The following is an 18,116-nucleotide window of genomic DNA, read 5'->3' as shown; positions in this document are numbered from 1 at the left end:
CTTTTTATGTTCTTAAATAAAAATGTTTCATTAGAGAGATTGCGCTTGAAAATGAAACTCATTTAAGATAGCACCGAAACCTGACAGACAGCCAAACTCTCCTCCAAATCCAGGCTGGCTGAGTTTAAATCATCCCGTTCCCTCCCAGACATCTGGTCGGACGGACTATGGCTGAAGCCAAGCTCTCGGAGGAAAGCCTGCTTCAAGAAACGGGAGGAGCAGAAGCGGTCGTGATTCCAGCCAACTTGGAAAATACAAAGGTAAAAGATAAAGAAAAACCCCTAAGTGAATTGGGAAGGGCGAGCTGGGGATGGGAATGGCAGCGAAGCCCAGACAAGGCAGCACCTCCCCACCCCAGGATGAGAGACGAGGCAGAGGACTACCAACACCAAGGCTGGCCCTCCAGAGCTCAGCACAGAGAGGAGAGGGCAGAGAGGGAGGAACCACCCCAGTTCAGAGGGAAGTTCGATGGTGACCCAGACAACCTCGCCCAATTCCTCGATTCAGCTGAGATATACATAGAGCGGTTCGGACACCTCTACCCTTTCCCCAGAGCCCTAGTGAATGCTATCTCGGAAGGGCTGGAGGGAGAAGCAAAGAGGTGGTCAGCATCACTCTACAAATACAGGGCCCCCCAGCTACAAAATGCGGATGGGTTCTTGCAACTATTGAGAGCCCGTTATGAGGAGGAGGAGGAGGACCCCTATGTGGAAGACGAGCTCAGAAACCTAATGCAGAGGGGGAAGCCTATCAGAGAGCATATCCGTGAATTCAGGAGAGTCATTGGGACACTGCCTCCCCTACCAGAGCGATTGCTGGTGTATTTTTTTAGAACAAGCCTAGATAAAAGAATTTCCCAAGTGACTGCCTATCGTGACATCCCAAACCGACTCGCTGAATGGTTCCGGGTAGCGATAAAAGTCGACAGAGGGCTGCGGGTGAGTGACACGTCAAAACCACCAGAGGAAAAGGAGAGAGGCCGACCAGACCAGGGGCCACTCAACAGATGAGAAACCCCAACATCACAGCCCTCCTACAGACCAACTGCCCCACGGAGCCCACTGAAATGCTACAGATGTGGAGGAAGCGGCCACATAGCAGCAAGATGTGGAACGCCTAGACCGGGACCAGCTCCACCGCCCAAAGCACGACCGGAACGAGGGCCCAAGCGCGTCACCCACGTACCGCGGGAAGCTCCCCAAATCCCTGAGTTTTTCGCTCATCTGACCGAAACCAGAGGAATCCCAGAGGAGGGAGATCAGTCCCCCGAACCCTATGACATGGAAGACGAAGACGAGGATGACCCGATGGTGAGTGGACCCGTCCATCCTTTTCTTTTCCCCATACGCCTAACAGCCCCCAAAACAGGGGCCCAAGAGACTTTCCAAGCCCTAATAGACTCGGGTAGCACACGGTGCCTAATCAACCTACCCACAGTTCTAAAATTGGGAATCCGAGCTAAACAGCTCAAACAACCAATTCGCTTCGAGCAAGTTGATGGGTCCCTAGTGGGAGGAACGTACGCCACACACTTGACTGAACCCGTGAGACTAGAACTCGCAGATCACTGGGAGACGATCCGCTTCATAATAGCCCCCAAGATGACAGAACCAGTCATATTGGGACTCTCATGGCTCGACAAATGGGGCCCAATCATTTGGTGGCAAGAGGGAACCCGCAGGCTGAGAATAGCAAAGGGACCCCAACCCCTGCCGCCCCGACCAGAAGAATTCCCTCCCACGCTGAAACCCCAAAGCAGCCCTCCACTACAGAAGAAAACACCACCAACACAAGGGTCCCTCCCAGAAGGTGCAGCAAAGCAATTGGCAGCCGCACCCACCACCGCTTGTAACGCAAACCAGATCCCAAGGGAGTACCAAGACCTTGCGGGGGTATTCAGCGAGGCCGAGTGTGACATTCTGCCCCCCCACCGCGAGACCGATTGTGCCATCGAGATTATCCCAGGAGCGAAACTACCCAAACCTAAAATGTATGCCATGACGCCCCGAGAAATGCAGGAAATGCGGGACTACATAGACAAAAACTTACAAAGGGGATTTATTGAGCCAGTGAAACCAAGGGTAGCGGCGCCGGTCATGTTTAAAGAGAAAAAGGACGGCTCCATGAGACTGGTGGTCGACTTTCGAAGTATCAACGCTGTTTGCGTACACAACTTGTACCCCCTCCCCATCATGAAAGACATGTTAGCCCACCTAGCTAAAGGGAAGGTTTTCACCAAACTAGACCTTCGAGAAGCTTATTACCGAGTACGCATAAAGGCAGGAGATGAATGGAAAACAGCATTCAACTGCCCCCTGGGTAGTTTCCAGTTTAAAGTAATGCCTTTTGGATTGCAAGGAGCCCCGGCAGTATTCATGCAGTTAATAAACGAAGTCTTACATGAACACCTTTACAAAGGGGTCCTCGTCTACCTGGATGATATTCTTATCTACACGGAGACCATAGACGAACACATACCCCTCGTCCGCCAAGTACTGAAAAAACTGCTACGGGCAAACCTATATGTCAAACTGCCAAAATGCGATTTCCACCAATCACGGCTAGACTACCTGGGCTACCGAGTATCAAATGAGGGGATAGAGATGGACCCAGCCAAGGTCCAATCAGTTCTACAATGGCAGCCCCCTCGCACCCGCAGACAACTGCAAAGTTTTCTAGGCTTTGCGAATTTCTACAGACAATTCATCCCCTCGTTCGCGAAGATTGCCAAACCTTTGACGGACCTCCTAAAGACAGGAAGCCCAGCGATGAAACCTCGCCCGGGACAACCCCTACAGTGGGACCTGACCTGCCAACAGGCATTTGAGACGCTAAAAGGACTGTTCGCGAAAGAACCTGTCTTAAAACACCCGGATCCGGAACAGCCTTTTGTCATCCAAGCAGACGCAAGTGATGTGGCGGTAGGAGCCGTGTTACTCCAAAAGAACAACCAAGGTGATCTACAACCCTGCGCCTACACCTCCCGCAAACTCACCGATACGGAGAGGCGATGGGCGGCGTGGGAGAAGGAAGTGTTTGCAGTAAGGTGGGCCTTGTTGACCTGGCGGCACCTTCTAGAGGGAGGCCAGAAACCATTTGAAGTCTGGACTGATCATAAAAACCTAGAGGCTCTAAAAACCCCACAAAAACTGTCGCCCAGGCAAGTGCGGTGGGCACAATACTTCAATCGTTTCAATTTCGAGCTTAAGCACATCCCAGGAGGGAGAAATTTCCTGGCTGATGCCCTCTCCCGGATGCCCCAATACAACAGTGAGCGGGAGCAGGTAGTGAATGCCATCATCCCCTCCATCCAAGCTGCGGCCCAAGTGATCACCAGACAGCAACGACGTGACCAGCAAGGCCAACTTGCAAGTGACTTAACTGCAAAATTAAAAAATGAAACGCTGACCGACCCCTGGTATCGGGACAATCAACATCTCTTGACAAAAAGAGATGAACTAGCATGGAGGGGGACAAAACTCTATGTCCCACAGAGTTTACGCATCCTGATTCTCAAGAGGAGCCACGACGTTAAACCAGCAGGACACTTCGGGTTCCTAAAGACTCTGCACCTAGTACGAAGGCAGTTCTGGTGGCCACACATGAGAAAGGACGTAGACAGTTATGTAAAAAGCTGCACCATTTGTGCCACAATGAAGACAAGGCCAGGGTGCCCGCCTGGATTGTTGCAACCAGTAGCTGAGGCAACAAGACCATGGGAGGAGATTGCAATGGACTTTATAGTAGACCTACCGAGGAGCAGTGGAAATACAGTGATCTGGACTGTAATAGACTTATTCTCCAAACAGGCACACTTCATACCTTGTAGTGGACTGCCTTCAGCCCGTCAGTTATCCAAACTGTTCCTGAAACACATTTACCGCCTACATGGAGTCCCCAGGAGAATCATTTCCGACAGAGGGGTCCAGTTCACAGCAAAGTTCTGGAGGGAGTTTGTACGATCCATAGGTTCATCCCAAGGGCTCAGCTCAGCATTTCACCCGAGCACCAATGGGGGGGCAGAAAGACTGAACGCTATGATAGAACAGTATTTAAGATGCTACGTCGACTACCAGCAGTCCAATTGGGCAGACCTCCTATCTTTTGCGGAGGTTGCATATAATAATGCTGTCCACAGCAGCACGGGGCTAACCCCGTTCAAAATAGTGAGTGGCATGGATTTTGTTCCCATGCCAGAATACCCGAGGGAGCCCCCTTCCTCAGTCAGTTTGACCGACTGGATGGCAATGTTGAGACAAACTTGGGAAAATGTTAAGAGGGCGCTGGCAAAGGCGGCTCAATCTTATAAGGAACAAGCAGACAAGCACCGAACTCCCCAAAGACCATTTCAGCTGGGAGAGAAAGTTTACCTCTCCACCAAGTACTTGAGACTTAGACTCCCGAGCAGGAAATTGGGCCCAAAATTTATAGGACCATTTCCTATAATAAAAATAATCAACCCCGTTACAGTGCAATTGCAGTTGCCACGGCTTTTGGGGAAAATTCACCCCGTTTTTCACAGTAGCCTTCTAAAACCTGTAGTGGGGTCTACTTTAAGGCCAACTCCACATGAACCCCCTGGGCCCCTGGTTGTTGGGGGCCAAACGCACTACGAGGTGCAGCGGATTCTTGATTCAAGATGGCACAGGGGGCGCCTCCAGTACTTAATTAAATGGAAGGGTTACCCATTGTCAGAGGCTTCCTGGGTGAAGAGCGCAAACATCCAAGCTGATCGCCTTATAGCAAAATTCCATGCAGACCACCCGGGAAAGCCGGGAGGGGGGGGGTGCACAGCCGGGGAGGGGCTGATGAGACTAATCTTGTTGTGTTTTCCCTATGGGATAGGTGATGTCACAGAAGTGAAGGGAGAGGGGCCGGATGTCAGCGTTCCAAATTAGGCTCTCTTCCAGCGCTGACATAACAAGATGAACTTTTACCTAGTTTTGTATGTACAGATAGTGTTTCCTGGGAGACGAGGGTGGGGGCTACATTCCTGTGAAAAGAACGTGCCGGGAGGTAGAGATGGATCTGCATGATGGCCAATGGGACATTGGGGTTGGAGAGCGGAAGAGGAGGGGGTTGGAAGGAGGGGCCAGTTTGGCTACAAAAATGAAATCAGGATTGTCGGCTTTTTATGTTCTTAAATAAAAATGTTTCATTAGAGAGATTGCGCTTGAAAATGAAACTCATTTAAGATAGCACCGAAACCTGACACCTACGTTCCTTCGGATGTTTGGGATTTGGACAAAAATCTGGTAAGATGATCTCCTGGGCCCGGTGGAACCAGGAGTTGACTTTTGGCACAAATGTCAGGTCCAGTCGGAGGATGACTCTGTCAGGATGAATAATGCACAAGTCCTTCCGCACTGAAAGAGCTGCCAGTTCCGAGATTCTGTGAGCAGAAGTGATGGCGATGAGAAAGGCGACCTTAAAGGACAGGAGTCTGAGGCTGACGGAACCCAACGGCTCGAAAGGAGGGGACGTGAGCATCTGTAAGACGAGGGAAAGGTTCCAAGAAGGATATCTGTGAACAGGCGGAGGTTGCAGATTGGAAGCCCCTTTTAGAAAACTGTGGACCCTTGGGTGATGAGAGAGTGTGGAAGTCCCCTCACAAGACAGAACAGTTGCTAAAGCAGCTACCTGTCTGTGGAGGGTATTAACCTCTAGTCCTGCCTCCAAGCCTTCCTGCAGAAAGTCCAATATCTGTGGTACAGACGTCGAGGTTGTAACCAGTGCATGTCTGGTGCACCAGCGGCAAAATGAGACCCACGTAGCATTGTATATACGAGTTGTCGACGGACGTTGGGATGCAAGGATGGTAGAAATCACTTTCCTTGAGAAGTGGTCCCTGCTCAGGATCTCCCTTTCAAGTGCCAGATGGCCAGCTGAAGATATTGGGGGTCTGGGTGGAGCACGGCTCCCTGGCTGAGGGAGATCCTGTCGGGAGGAATCCTCCAGGGAGGGGATATTGATAGGGTCAATAGATCCTCAAACCAGTTCCGTCTGGGCCAGTGAAGAGCTACGAGAAGAATCTCTGCCTTCCTGCAGGAGCTTCCTGATGCCGCTCGGTATGATAGGTATCGGTGGAACCGCCTCTTGCTCTGTGAAAGGCTCGGTAAAAAGAAGAGCCATGGGATCGTGAGGGTCCGAGGATCCCCCAGGTTGCCCATTAAGTGCCCCCATATTGGCTGTTGTCTTTGCCTTGTACAATAGAGTTTTAAATAGGTCATGAGGAAACAGACCTGTAACAGGGGGCTTATCAGAAATGACCCGTTCATCATCAGAAAAATTATACTCCAGCAACTCCTCTTCTTCGCCCTGATAGGACATGTCACTTTGCTGTGAAGGCGAAGCAGAACGAGAGTCTGGAATGTACTCTCTGTCCGAATGACATACTGGAGGAGTGGCTCTTGGATTCGGGTCTGTTACTGGCAATGGGGCAGAACACCTCCATTGCATGAGAGTAGTATCAATGCCCCTGGTAATAGTTTGGGCAATCATGGTGCACAAGTCTTGTGACAGTGCGATGCCCTGGCCTTCCTCCGGGCAGAGCCCCGCCGTGGTAGGTGTAAAGGTAGCAGATGCACGGGAACCCCTGTGCTGCTGAGAGGATCCTGGTACAGGAGTGGCTATGCCCAAAGAAGTCTCCATACCAGCAACATGCAGTGGTTGTGTGCTAGTGGAGGCAATGGGAGACCAACCAGGCTGACTTGGTTGAGAATCCATAGGTCGAGAGTCCTTGCTTAATGCCTCGGGTAGAACCATGCTGCAGACAGAAGCAGGATTTGGCTTGCTAGCCCCCGCGGCTCAGCTGAGCAGCGCTGGACTGGGCGTGGTGCCAGAAACTGCTTCCCAGCAGAATCAAAGCTTTTTAAAATGATATACTTTGTGCTTTGTTAGAAGCCAGTCCAAAGCAATGGAGAATAAGCTAAATAAGTCTCTCTAGGCCGACTGAGTTAACAAACTGGAGCTATACAGGAAGGAAGGAGAAGGTGTGTCTAAACAAATTACAATTCAGTCTCTGGCCAATCAGACAAGGTTATCACCCATTGCTTTGGACTCTCTAAGCAGCGCACAGGAGAATTTTTCATGCAAAGGCAGGAGTAAAGAAGGTATATCCAACAAATTATTTGCTTTAGCTTAAAAAAGGGCAATGCTTACCACCAAATTGGGCTTTAGGCATAACACTCTCCTTGTGAGCAGAATGGTTTTTTTGCAAAATATTTTACTTTGTTGTATTGATTCCCCATTTTCAATGAATTACTAAAAGGAAAATAAATGCATTACTAATAGCAGCAATGCAACTCACCTTGGCTGCTACTTCACTATCGCCAATGTATAATTGGATTTTTTAAAAAACTTAGTAACTGCACATAATTGCAGAAAAAGAAAAAAAGTACACCATCACCTCTTTGTCATGGGCAATCAACTGAGTCTTGACATGGCCAGACACTAAATTCACTCTTCCCAACACCTGGCCAGTTTCCAAACCCCAGATAGTACAAGTTGTGTCAATGCTAGAAGTACCTGGCATAGTTTGAGAGGGAAGAAAAAACATATTAAGATTGTTTTTTCTTAAAAGCAATACATATACGGATCATTACATAACATTTCTAATTCTAGACCTCAAAGTAAACCTCCACCCCTTCTTGATTTATAGAAAGCAACCTCGATGTGTCTGTTAACTTTTTTTTAAAAGTATAGCAATCCTCAGATCCCTTATAGCAGTCAAAAAATTTAAATCAAACTACCAGCTTTAAAACAAAAATTAAAACATGTTTTTCTACATTGTGATCAATCAATATTCTATTTAATGTCATGGGACTATGACTGCCCATATGATCAAAAGATATTTCACTTGACTATTTCATTAATAAAATAAAGAGTATTTGTTATAGAACTAATGTGTATTAATAAAATTAAATTTTAATCAACTATAATCTATAACAGAATGAAAATAAGTATATACATTTTAAGCATATATACAATTTGCTATTACAAACTTTAATTTTAAAGCCTTAGTGAGAATTCAAATAAACATTAAACTGGGAGAAAAAGGTACAAGACCAAGAAGTTCCTATTTCCTTTGCTATTAAAATGAAGCCATGATGCAATTATAAAAACAGACCACCGAAATCACAAATCATTCTGCTGAATATTTGACAATTAAAAAAATAGTACTTAACAATTTTGATTGACTAGCCGATTATTGTACCAACAAAGAATTGCCAAAAAAAAAAAAAAAAGTGGTCAGACTAGATTTGTTCAGTAGTTTCAGGTCTTTTTGTTAGACAACGAAGGGACATACCACCCCATGGTCATGTGACAAAAATTTTGGTGCTTCTCAGTGTGCCCACTCTTACAACCGCAGGAACGTAAGTCCCCTCCCCCCACATGCTGGGAGGCCTTGGCCAGCTAGGCCCACTGGCATGCGAAACCTGCTGTGGGGGCCAGGAGGCCTCAACTGGGTAGGACCACTGATGCAGAGGCCTTCCCTCCACCCCACCACTCCTGGAAAGCTTGAGCCTTCTCCTCACCCCACTGCACAGGTCCACTTACCTTCCTTTTCCATGCAGCTGCTGATAAGCACCAGCCCTCACAATGTTTCTGAGGCTCTTTCTAGCCTTCAGAATCTTTGCAAGGGCTGGTGTTTGTCTCATGGTGTTTCTGAAGGTAGAAAGAGCCTCCGAACATTGTGAGAAGAGTGCCAGCCCTCATGATGCTTGAGGCTCTTTCTACCATCAGAAACATTGTGTTGGCTAGCTTTCTACAGTAGCTGTGCCTGAGAACAGCTGGGCATACTTCTCAATAGCTGCACAGAAAGGGAAGGTAAATGAACTTGCCCAGCTGGGTGGGAGGAAGGCCCATGCATTGGTGGGCCCAGTGGCCTGAGGCCTCCCAGCCCATGGCAGGTTTCTTCAGGCCAATGTTCACTAAGCCTCCCCCATCCTCTGATGTTCCTCTGTGCAGTCACATAATGACCCATGTAGTCACTTAACAACTGCAATGGGGGGTGCTGGGATTGCAGTCCTTGAGTGAGGCAGTCACATGGGTGCCTTGCTTAATGACCACAATGACTTACAACCCAAATTGCAGGCTCAATTGTGATTATAAATCCATTTAGTCTCCTCTGGCCATGATTCCAGAAAATTATTGGTAGTATACAGGTAGTCCTTAACCTATGACCACAATTGAGCTCAAAATTTCTATTGCTAACCAAGACAGTTAAGTGAGTTTTGCCCCATTTCACAACCATTCTTGCCATAGTTGTTAAGTGAATCTGCCTTCCCCATTGACTTTGCTTGTCAGAAGGTCACAAATGGTGGACCACATGACCCTGGGACACTGCAACCCTCATAAATACATGCCAGTTACCAAGCATCTGAATTTTGATTATGTGACCATGAGGATGTTACAACGGTTGCAAGTGTGATAAATGGTCATAAATCACTTTTTCCAGTGCTGTTGTAACTTCAAACGTCACTAAATGAATGGTTGTAAGGACTGCCTGTAATTTCTTGGAATTTTGAGAACAGATGAAAATAAGCCCAATCAGAAGAAAAACAAACTCCTCTAAATTCCCCTCTCACTTAAATCCATGATGTAGCTCCATCCATTTGCAGCTATCCATTCCCCCCAATATGTTAAGGCCACTGACCACCAAAATATTGTCTACATCTTGAAGATAATACGAAGTCTACCTTTGGCTAGTTTCTGAAGCCGATACCTGCCAACAATTTTCTTTGCTAAATTTATAAATAGAACTATTAGTTATTTTAATCATGTTACCATCATCATTCTGCTACATTAGTATTTGTCCCTTACCTAATAGATAAGGATCCACTTCATTCCAATCAAAGGAGGTCAGTGGAGCACAAAAATCAGAATTCTTATTGTTGTTCAGCAGACATTCTAGCCTGGTCTCTGTTTCACCCACCTGAACAAAAGATATCAATATATGCTTGTGATCAGATTGAGTCAGTTTACTTACTTAAAAGAGTATGGATTCCATAAAACATAGGGAAAAGGCCATTCTGTGTATTGTCCTGCAAGGTCTCATGCTTTTCCGTAATATTTCATTGCATCCAAAGAGCAAAATCAGAGTCAATATATAGTTTTCCCATTACAATTATTCAATTATTCATTATATTAAAAACATAATTCAAGAGGTTTTTTTAGTTAAGTTAGAGGGAATTCCTTCAAGCAGCAGAATTGTACTTCTACCCTGAACCCTTAACATCTGCTCTAATAGATTTTAAGGGGGCACAGAATAAAACCCAACTGCATGAATGAATTTCTTCAGCTCATGTAATTTTGGATTTAACTAGAGGTATCTGCAGGTGGTGATAAATGGGGGCAAATGACAAGAACAGTGTTGTGCCCTGTACATACAAATGGGTGCAATGCTGCTTTCATCATTTTGACAAAATGTCAGGTCTTCTTGGCTATAATTTAATCCCAAACTGATTTCCTTCTTTAAATTTGTTTTGAACTATATTCAATTTATTATTCATTGTGATTATGATAAATTCAATGTTTCTTTTTTAGGGGGAATTACTATTGATATATAAAGTAACTTCTGTAAGCAATCCTCTCATAAAATCTCACGAGAGACTTAAACTTCAATATCTTGCAACAGTGTATCTGTAATTGTTTATTCAGGTGTTCTTCGGGGAGCTATCAGAAGCAGGAGTCTGATATTGAATGAGAAAGAATTGCTAGTGTTTTGAAAAGAGAACTGTAAATAAAAATTGGACTCTATTTTTTTTTCCTTCTTTTCTTTTTGCTAAGTGACTTCTCTCTGTACCCTTCCCCTGTCTAAGCATTTTTAATGGGCCTATGAAGTGATGGAGGATCTTTGATTTTTTTTATTGTTTTCTTTTTAATTTGTAACCAATTTCCTTTTTTTATATCACATAAATAATCAAAGTGGATTAAGGTATACAAGTGCCTGAAGATTGTTTTTCTGCTCTTGGTTGGTTTTTTTTAAATATATATTTCATTGACATTTCGATTAATACATGCTCCTTTTAAATTGGATTAGGGTATAGAAGAACCTGAAGAATTTTTATTTTTCCTTTTTTTGACTTTCTTTTTTCTGGCTATTTGTTTAAAGCTTGCGTGACTACTTTACAGAATGAGTAGAAAAGTAACGGCTGTAGGCTCCTCCACAACCACGTCTTCTTCATCACCATCTGGAGGACAGCGATCTATTCAGACGATGCTTCAACAGGAGAAAGAGAAGGAAAAGGAAAAAGAAAAGGAGAGGACATTACAGATGATTCTGCAAGTAGTTCAGAAGATTGAACAACGAACAGAAAAGACAGATGAGAAAGTGGAGAGTATACAGTAAATGATGTTGAAATATGAAGATAGACTTCAAAAAATTGAGAAAAAAGAGGAGCAAAGAGAGAAAAAAATTAAAGATATAGATACTAGATTGGAAGAAGTTGAACGACACAGGAGTGGATTAGTAGGATGGGAGATGGATAGATCAGAATTTTATCTCAGATTTCAAAATGTAAAAGAAGAAAAAGGAGAGAATTTGGCAGAAGTAATGATAGGAATTTTAGCAGAAGCACTAGAAATCACCAAGGAGAAGATGATGGATGGCATAGATGAGATATATCGAGTCTATACAAGATATGCAATGCGCAATAAATTACCACGAGAAGTGCATATAAGGTTTACCAAGAAATTGATTAAAACACAAATTTTGCAGATTGCCAAAGAAAAAACACTGAAGTACAAGGAGAAGGAAATTGTGGTTTTGAAGCAAATACCGAGAAGAGTGAGGGAGATGAGGAGAGAATACCAATTCTTGACTAAAATACTACTTCAAAAAGGGGTGAATTATAAATGGCTGATACCAGAAGGATTAGTGCTAACATGGCAGCTACAAAGATATAGAATAGATACAATAGATAAAGCTAAAGCATTCTACGCAGAATTTCTCAAAGAGAAAGAATTGGAATTGGAAGAGACAGAATCACCAATAGATCATCAAGAGGAGGATTTAGCAACGATTGAAAAAGCAGGAGGAGCAGTAGGGGGAATTGTGGAATACAAAGAACAATGGGAACCACTAGAGCAATAAATCCTTCCTATAAGGTATAAATATGGAAGAGAAAAAGTTGATTTCAATAAACATAAATGGACTTAATTCAATTGATAAAAGAAGAAAGATATTTCATAAATTAGAGAAATTAAAATTTGATATAATCTGCTTGCAAGAAGTACATATTAAAAAGCAACATGATATTGATATTCTTGGACGCTCAGAAAGCGTTCGATAACTTAAATTGGGAATTTATGACCCAGCAAATTAAAATGATGAAATTCGGAGATAACTTTGAGAAAATGATAACCACAATTTATGATAAACAAAGAGCTAATATCCTATTAAATGGAGATATGACAGAAACTTTTAAAATTAGGAAGGGGGTGAGGCAAGGATGCCCGTTGTCACCACTATTGTTCATAATGGCTTTAGAAAGCTTACTAAGAAGAATCAGGAACAATAATGAAATAAAAGGATTAAAAATTAGGAAAGAGATTTATAAAATACAGGCATTCACTGACGACATTGCCTTAATTGTGGAGGAACCATTAGAGACGGGGAAAATTTTTTTGGAGACATTGGATAGATATGGAGAGGTTTCTGGATTTAAACTGAACAAAACAAAAACTAAAATGTTAACTAAAAATTTGTCAGAGGACCAAAAGAAAATATTAGAAGCAGCTCTGGGCTTGCAAACAGTAAAAAAAAAAAAAAAAAAAAACCTAGGCATTTGGATAACGGCAAGATGCTCGGCCCTAAAAGAAGATAATTACAAGCCTTTAATTAATAAAGTCAAACAAGACTTGGAAAGGTGGGGGAAATTACAACTATCACTCTTAGGCAGGATAGCCTCAATAAAGATGAGCATCCTGCCTAAACTATTATATTTGTTCCAAACCATCCCAGTCTATCTAGATAAAAAATTCTTCTTAGAATTGAATAGTATCACCAGGAAATTCATTTGGGGAGGGAAAAACCCGAGGATTGCCTTACAAACATTACAGGATAAAAGGAATAGGGGCGGCTTTGGACTCCCAGCATGGGAAGTGTATCACAAAGCAGCAAACTTGGTATGGTTAAGGGAATGGGCCACCTTAGATAATAAAAGAATCCTGACACTAGAAGGACATGATCTGCAGAGGCTGGCACGCCCATCTATGGGATAAAAGCCAAAGAACAAGGACATATTTCCACAGGCATAAAACAAGAGATGCACTAATGCAGACCTGGAAAGAAATTAGACAAGTGCACTACACGAAGGTCCCGAAATGGATATCTACAATGGAGGCTATGATATACCCAAATATGTTAGGGATGGAAAAAATGTTTAGATATGAAGACATTCTTGATAGTGGCGGGAATCTTAAAACCAATGAAACCTTGAAGGAGCAAAGTATTCATATTGATTGGTGGCCTTATTTACTAATTAAGTCGAGATACCAGAAAGATAAGAAGGAATTTGGCATAGAACTAGGAACCAACGGATTAGATAAGATTTGGATGGGTACAGAATGTCACTGCGTTATTTTATTTACCAGCTGAGCTAATTATTTCTGGACTGTCAGACTCTCCGTAGCTTGCCAACTTCTCATCAGTAAGCTACGTGTTTCCGTATCCACCCACATTCTTTCACACTCTTTCCTTTGTTCTCTTGCCAGGAGTGCCGGTTGCTGTGAAAAGCAGCCGGCCCGAATTACTTTCAAAATGTAACAATTATCTTTCTTAGTTAGTGAGGTGTTTTATTTTCTTTATAACAAATAAATGAGTTTTATTAGAGAACTTTTCTTCGGGTTTTTCTTTTCAGAATATTGCAACTTGGAGGAAGCCACGATCCATCCTCTAATTAATCAGGGTGATTTGTCCCAGAGCCAAACATGGGATTAATCAATGCCCTGACACAGAAAACAAATTACTAGCCAAATTATATACGTATCTGCTCGAATACCAAAGGGAAGAGGAAGTAGTCAAAAGACAGATGATTGCATGGGAAAAAAACATTGGACGTAGTATAAATTTAGACGATTGGGAAACAATTTGGAACTACAATCTTAAATTGACAAGAGCGGTAACATATAAAGAGAATCAGTATAAGATGATATATAGATGGCATTTAGCCCCCACTAGAATAGCGAAAATTTATCCAAATGCGAACCCAAAGTGCTGGAAATGTGGCCATCATCAAGGCTCCTTCTATCACATGTGGTGGTCATGCCCCGAAGCGACGAAATACTGGAAAAAGATACAAAGATGGACCCAAGAAATAATAGAAGAAACAGTTGATTTGGAACCAGAAACTTTTCTCCTGGGAATACCAAAAAGGACCTTTCGGAAGGAAAAGAAATATCTAATCACACACATTATCACAGCTGTTAGAATAATGTATGCAAAGTACTGGAAAGAGAAAGGACAGCCACTGGAGGAGTATATAATTGGAAAAATATTAGAGTGTGCAGAGATGTGTAAATTAACTCACGAAATAAATGAAAAAGAGAACTCAGAATTTTATACGGTGTGGGAAATGTGGTATAAGTGGTTGGAAGGTAAACACAAAAAGTAAAAGGAGAGTGTGAATATTAAATCAATTAAGTAACTTAAGAGACACCATGTATATAAATTTGTGTAAATGTAAAAACCGCAGCCCGAACGAAAACTGTTGAATTGTATAATCATGTAACTTAATAAAAAATTTTTTTTTTAAAAAAGCAACATGAACAGTTACTGGTGCAGTCAAAATTAGGGAAAATGTTTACTTCATTGCCACAATGTAAGAAAAGAGGAGTTGTCTTTTATATTAGAAATACAATACCAGCAGAGCAAGTATATGCAGATGATGAAGGAAGAATTCTGATGGTGGAAATAATAGATAATAATATGAAAATACTTTTAATAGCAGTATATGCTCCAAATAACAAACAAGATGACTTCTATAGAAAGTTACATATGAAAATAATTGAATTGGAATATGATAATATCTGCATGATGGGAGATTTTAATGGTATAGTGGATGAGAAATTGGATTACAAATCACACAAAGTAATAAAGCATAGTAGAAAGACACTACCGAAATCTTTTTTTTAAGATGACTGAGGTAATAAATTTAAAAGATGCATGGAGAGACAGAAATGGAAAAAATAGACAATATACTTTTTATTCAGATAGACATTCATCTTGGTCTAGATTAGATATGATATGGACAACAATGGAATTGACGTTGAATATAGAACAAATTGAAATAGAAGCAAATACTTGGGCAGATCGTAACCCAGTGACAGTGAAATGGAAAGGACAAAGGAGAAGATCTAGATGGACTTTAAATAACAATGTATTAAAAGAAATGGACTTTGTTCAGAAAATGGAGAGAGAATTGGCTTTCTTCTTCAAAGAGAATAGAAAAGAGGACACATCGATGCAAAATTGTATTGTAAACCACCCTGAGTCTCCGGAGAAGGGCGGCATATAAATCAAATTAAAAAAACAAATCTTTGGGATACAATGAAGGCCTATGCCAGAGGTCTGATAATGGACTATACAAGGAAAAGGAATATTAAGAAAAGACAAACCTATAAAATACTAGAAGATGATTACAAGAGATTTGAAAAGGAACTTCAGAAAGCTCCACACAAAAAGGATATCAAAGTAAGAATGGACACAATAAAACATAAAATGGGGTTATTGGAGAAAGATGATCTAGCCCAAAAAATCAGAAGTACTAAACAGCATTCTTAGAATGCTAAGAAACCAGGTAGATGGTTAGCATATAAATTGAAAAAAGAGAGAATCAAGAAAAATAACACAACTAATGGATGACCAAGGACAAAGTAGATTTGGGAATAAGGAGAAGAAAAAAATTATTCAGGATTATTATAGAAAACTGTATGAGCAGGAAAGTATATAGGAGGAAAATGTTATACGGTATCTCCAACATGCAAATTTACCTCGGATTCCTAAAGATATTGAGGAGATGCTAGAGGGAAACATAACTATGATGGAACTAACTGAAGCAATTAAAAAACAAAAGAATGGGAAGGCACCAGGTCCAGATGGATTGCCAACGGAATACTATAAGACACTACAGGAATCCTTGAGTCTCCCACTGTTAGAAGTTATGAATGAAGTTATGACAAAAATGGAAATACCCAAGTCATGGTCAGAAGCATATATTACACTGGTTCCAAAGGAGGATACTGACCCACAACAAATCAAAATTACAGACCCATATCCCTGCTAAATTCAGATTATAAAATTTTTGCTTCAATATTGGCGGAAAGACTCAAATGATATTTAAATAACTTTATACACTCGGATCAAAATGGGTTTCTGCCAAAGAGACAGATTAGAGATAATACGAGAATAATCCTGGACACGTTGGAATATTATGAAGCTCATCCTGAAAAGCAAATGGCTTTTGATATTTCTAGATGCACAAAAAGCCTTTGAATGTGAATTGGCTATTTATGTTGTTTCAAATGGAACAGATGGGCTTTGGCAGAAAATTTATTCAAGCAATAGTAGCCATATATCATAAACAAACAGCAAAAGTAATGATAAATGGAGAATTGACAGATTCTATTGAGATAAAAAAAGGTACCAGACAAGGTTGTCCACTGTCCCCTCTGTTGTTTGTATTAACATTAGAAGTGCTAAATAGAAATATCAGAGAAGAAAAAGAGATAAAAGGAATGAACATTCGAAAGGAAGAATATAAATTGCAAGTGTTTGCAAATGACCTGGTTTTTATTCTTGAAGAACCATTAGCATCAATAACTACACTGATAGATAAAATAGGAGAATTTGGGAAAGTAGCAGGTTTGAAAATTAATAAAGACAAAACGAAGATTTTGACAAAAATATGTTAATAAAATTTAAAGAAGAATTGGCAGAAATATCAAAGATGCAGGTCACAAATAAGGTTAAATATTTGGGGATATACTTGACAGCAAGATGTAGCACACTTAAAGAGAATAACTATAATAAACTCAAGCAACAGATTGGAACAGACTTGGCGAAATGGGAAAATTTACAATTATCATTGATAGGGAGGATATCAACTATTAAGATGAATATATTGCCTAGAATTTTATATTTGTTCCAGACAATTCCAATTAGATTGGGAAAAGATTATTTTGAAGAATTGAACAAGATAGTGTTAAAATATATTTGGCAGGGAAAAAAGGCGAGGATAAAATTAAGGTTGTTACAAGATGCCAGTCTCGGCTTGTCGTTCGTTCAGAACCGCGATAGTAAATAATCACCAGTAACGCACAGAGAATCAGGGTTTACTTTGGCAATGGTAAGCTCGCAGTCAAAAGTAAAGTACAAGTCGGTGTTTTGGTTCAAAGTCAGCGCTGGGTGTAACCACACCCCAGCGCTATTTAACAAAACTCAGCCCCTTAAACATACATCCGGTGATTATCAACCAAGCACCCCCCACTCCCTTAACAGTAACAGCTGCGGTGATTATCAATCAAGCACCCCCCACTCCCTTAACAGTAACAGCTGCGAGCACCAGAGCAGCGGGGACAGCAGAATTGGAGAGCCCGGCAACGTCATCAATCATCGCCATGAACGCCGCTATCCAGGAACTGATTGTGTGTTCGCTGCGGCTGCTTATCTCCGCTCCTTCGTCTCCCATACCCCTCATCGATGGCGAGCTCCGGTAGGACTCGACAGCCAGAATGAGAGGGGTTTTTGGTTTACCTAATTGGGAACTTTACTATCAAGCGACAAGTCTGATGTGGATTAAAGAATGGATAATGTTAAGAAATACTAGATTATTGACTTTAGAAGGACATGACTTGTTGGGGTGGCACACTTTTTTATGGTACAAGGGAACAAAAGCACAGGGGTACTTTAGAAGACATCACATACGAGAGGCTTTGTTATTAAACTGGGAGAAGATTAAAAAACAACATTATTTGAAAATTCCAGTCTGGGTATCTATGATTGAAGCATTTTCACATTCAATAACATTTAGAAAGGAACAAATTGTTAGATATAGTGAACTATTGTATGAAAAGGGTGAACTTAAATTGAAGAAAGAACTGGAAAAACAAGG

At 41.9% G+C, this 18,116-nt stretch overlaps 1 protein-coding gene across 3 annotated transcripts in view; it reads right to left on the bottom strand.

The window, feature by feature from the left end:
* DCAF7 (DDB1 and CUL4 associated factor 7) overlaps positions 1-18,116 on the bottom strand; it is a 245,675-nt gene that overhangs the window by 72,282 nt on the left and 155,277 nt on the right. For all 3 annotated transcript variants that reach the window (XM_070944527.1, XM_070944528.1, XM_070944526.1), the window contains 2 exons: positions 9,826-9,937; positions 7,409-7,527 (listed from right to left, as the gene is read on the bottom strand). In XM_070944527.1, coding sequence (XP_070800628.1) covers positions 7,409-7,527; positions 9,826-9,937 — 231 coding nt within the window. The remainder of the gene's footprint in view (positions 1-7,408; positions 7,528-9,825; positions 9,938-18,116) is intronic.

This window comes from Pituophis catenifer, unplaced genomic scaffold (genome assembly GCF_029215685.1).
Source record: "Pituophis catenifer annectens isolate HBS135680 unplaced genomic scaffold, rPitCat1.0.hap2 SCAF_5, whole genome shotgun sequence".
Taxonomy (NCBI): domain Eukaryota; kingdom Metazoa; phylum Chordata; class Lepidosauria; order Squamata; family Colubridae; genus Pituophis; species Pituophis catenifer.
The sequence above is the reverse complement of the archived record's forward strand: the minus strand, read 5'-3'. Positions and strand labels throughout refer to the sequence as shown.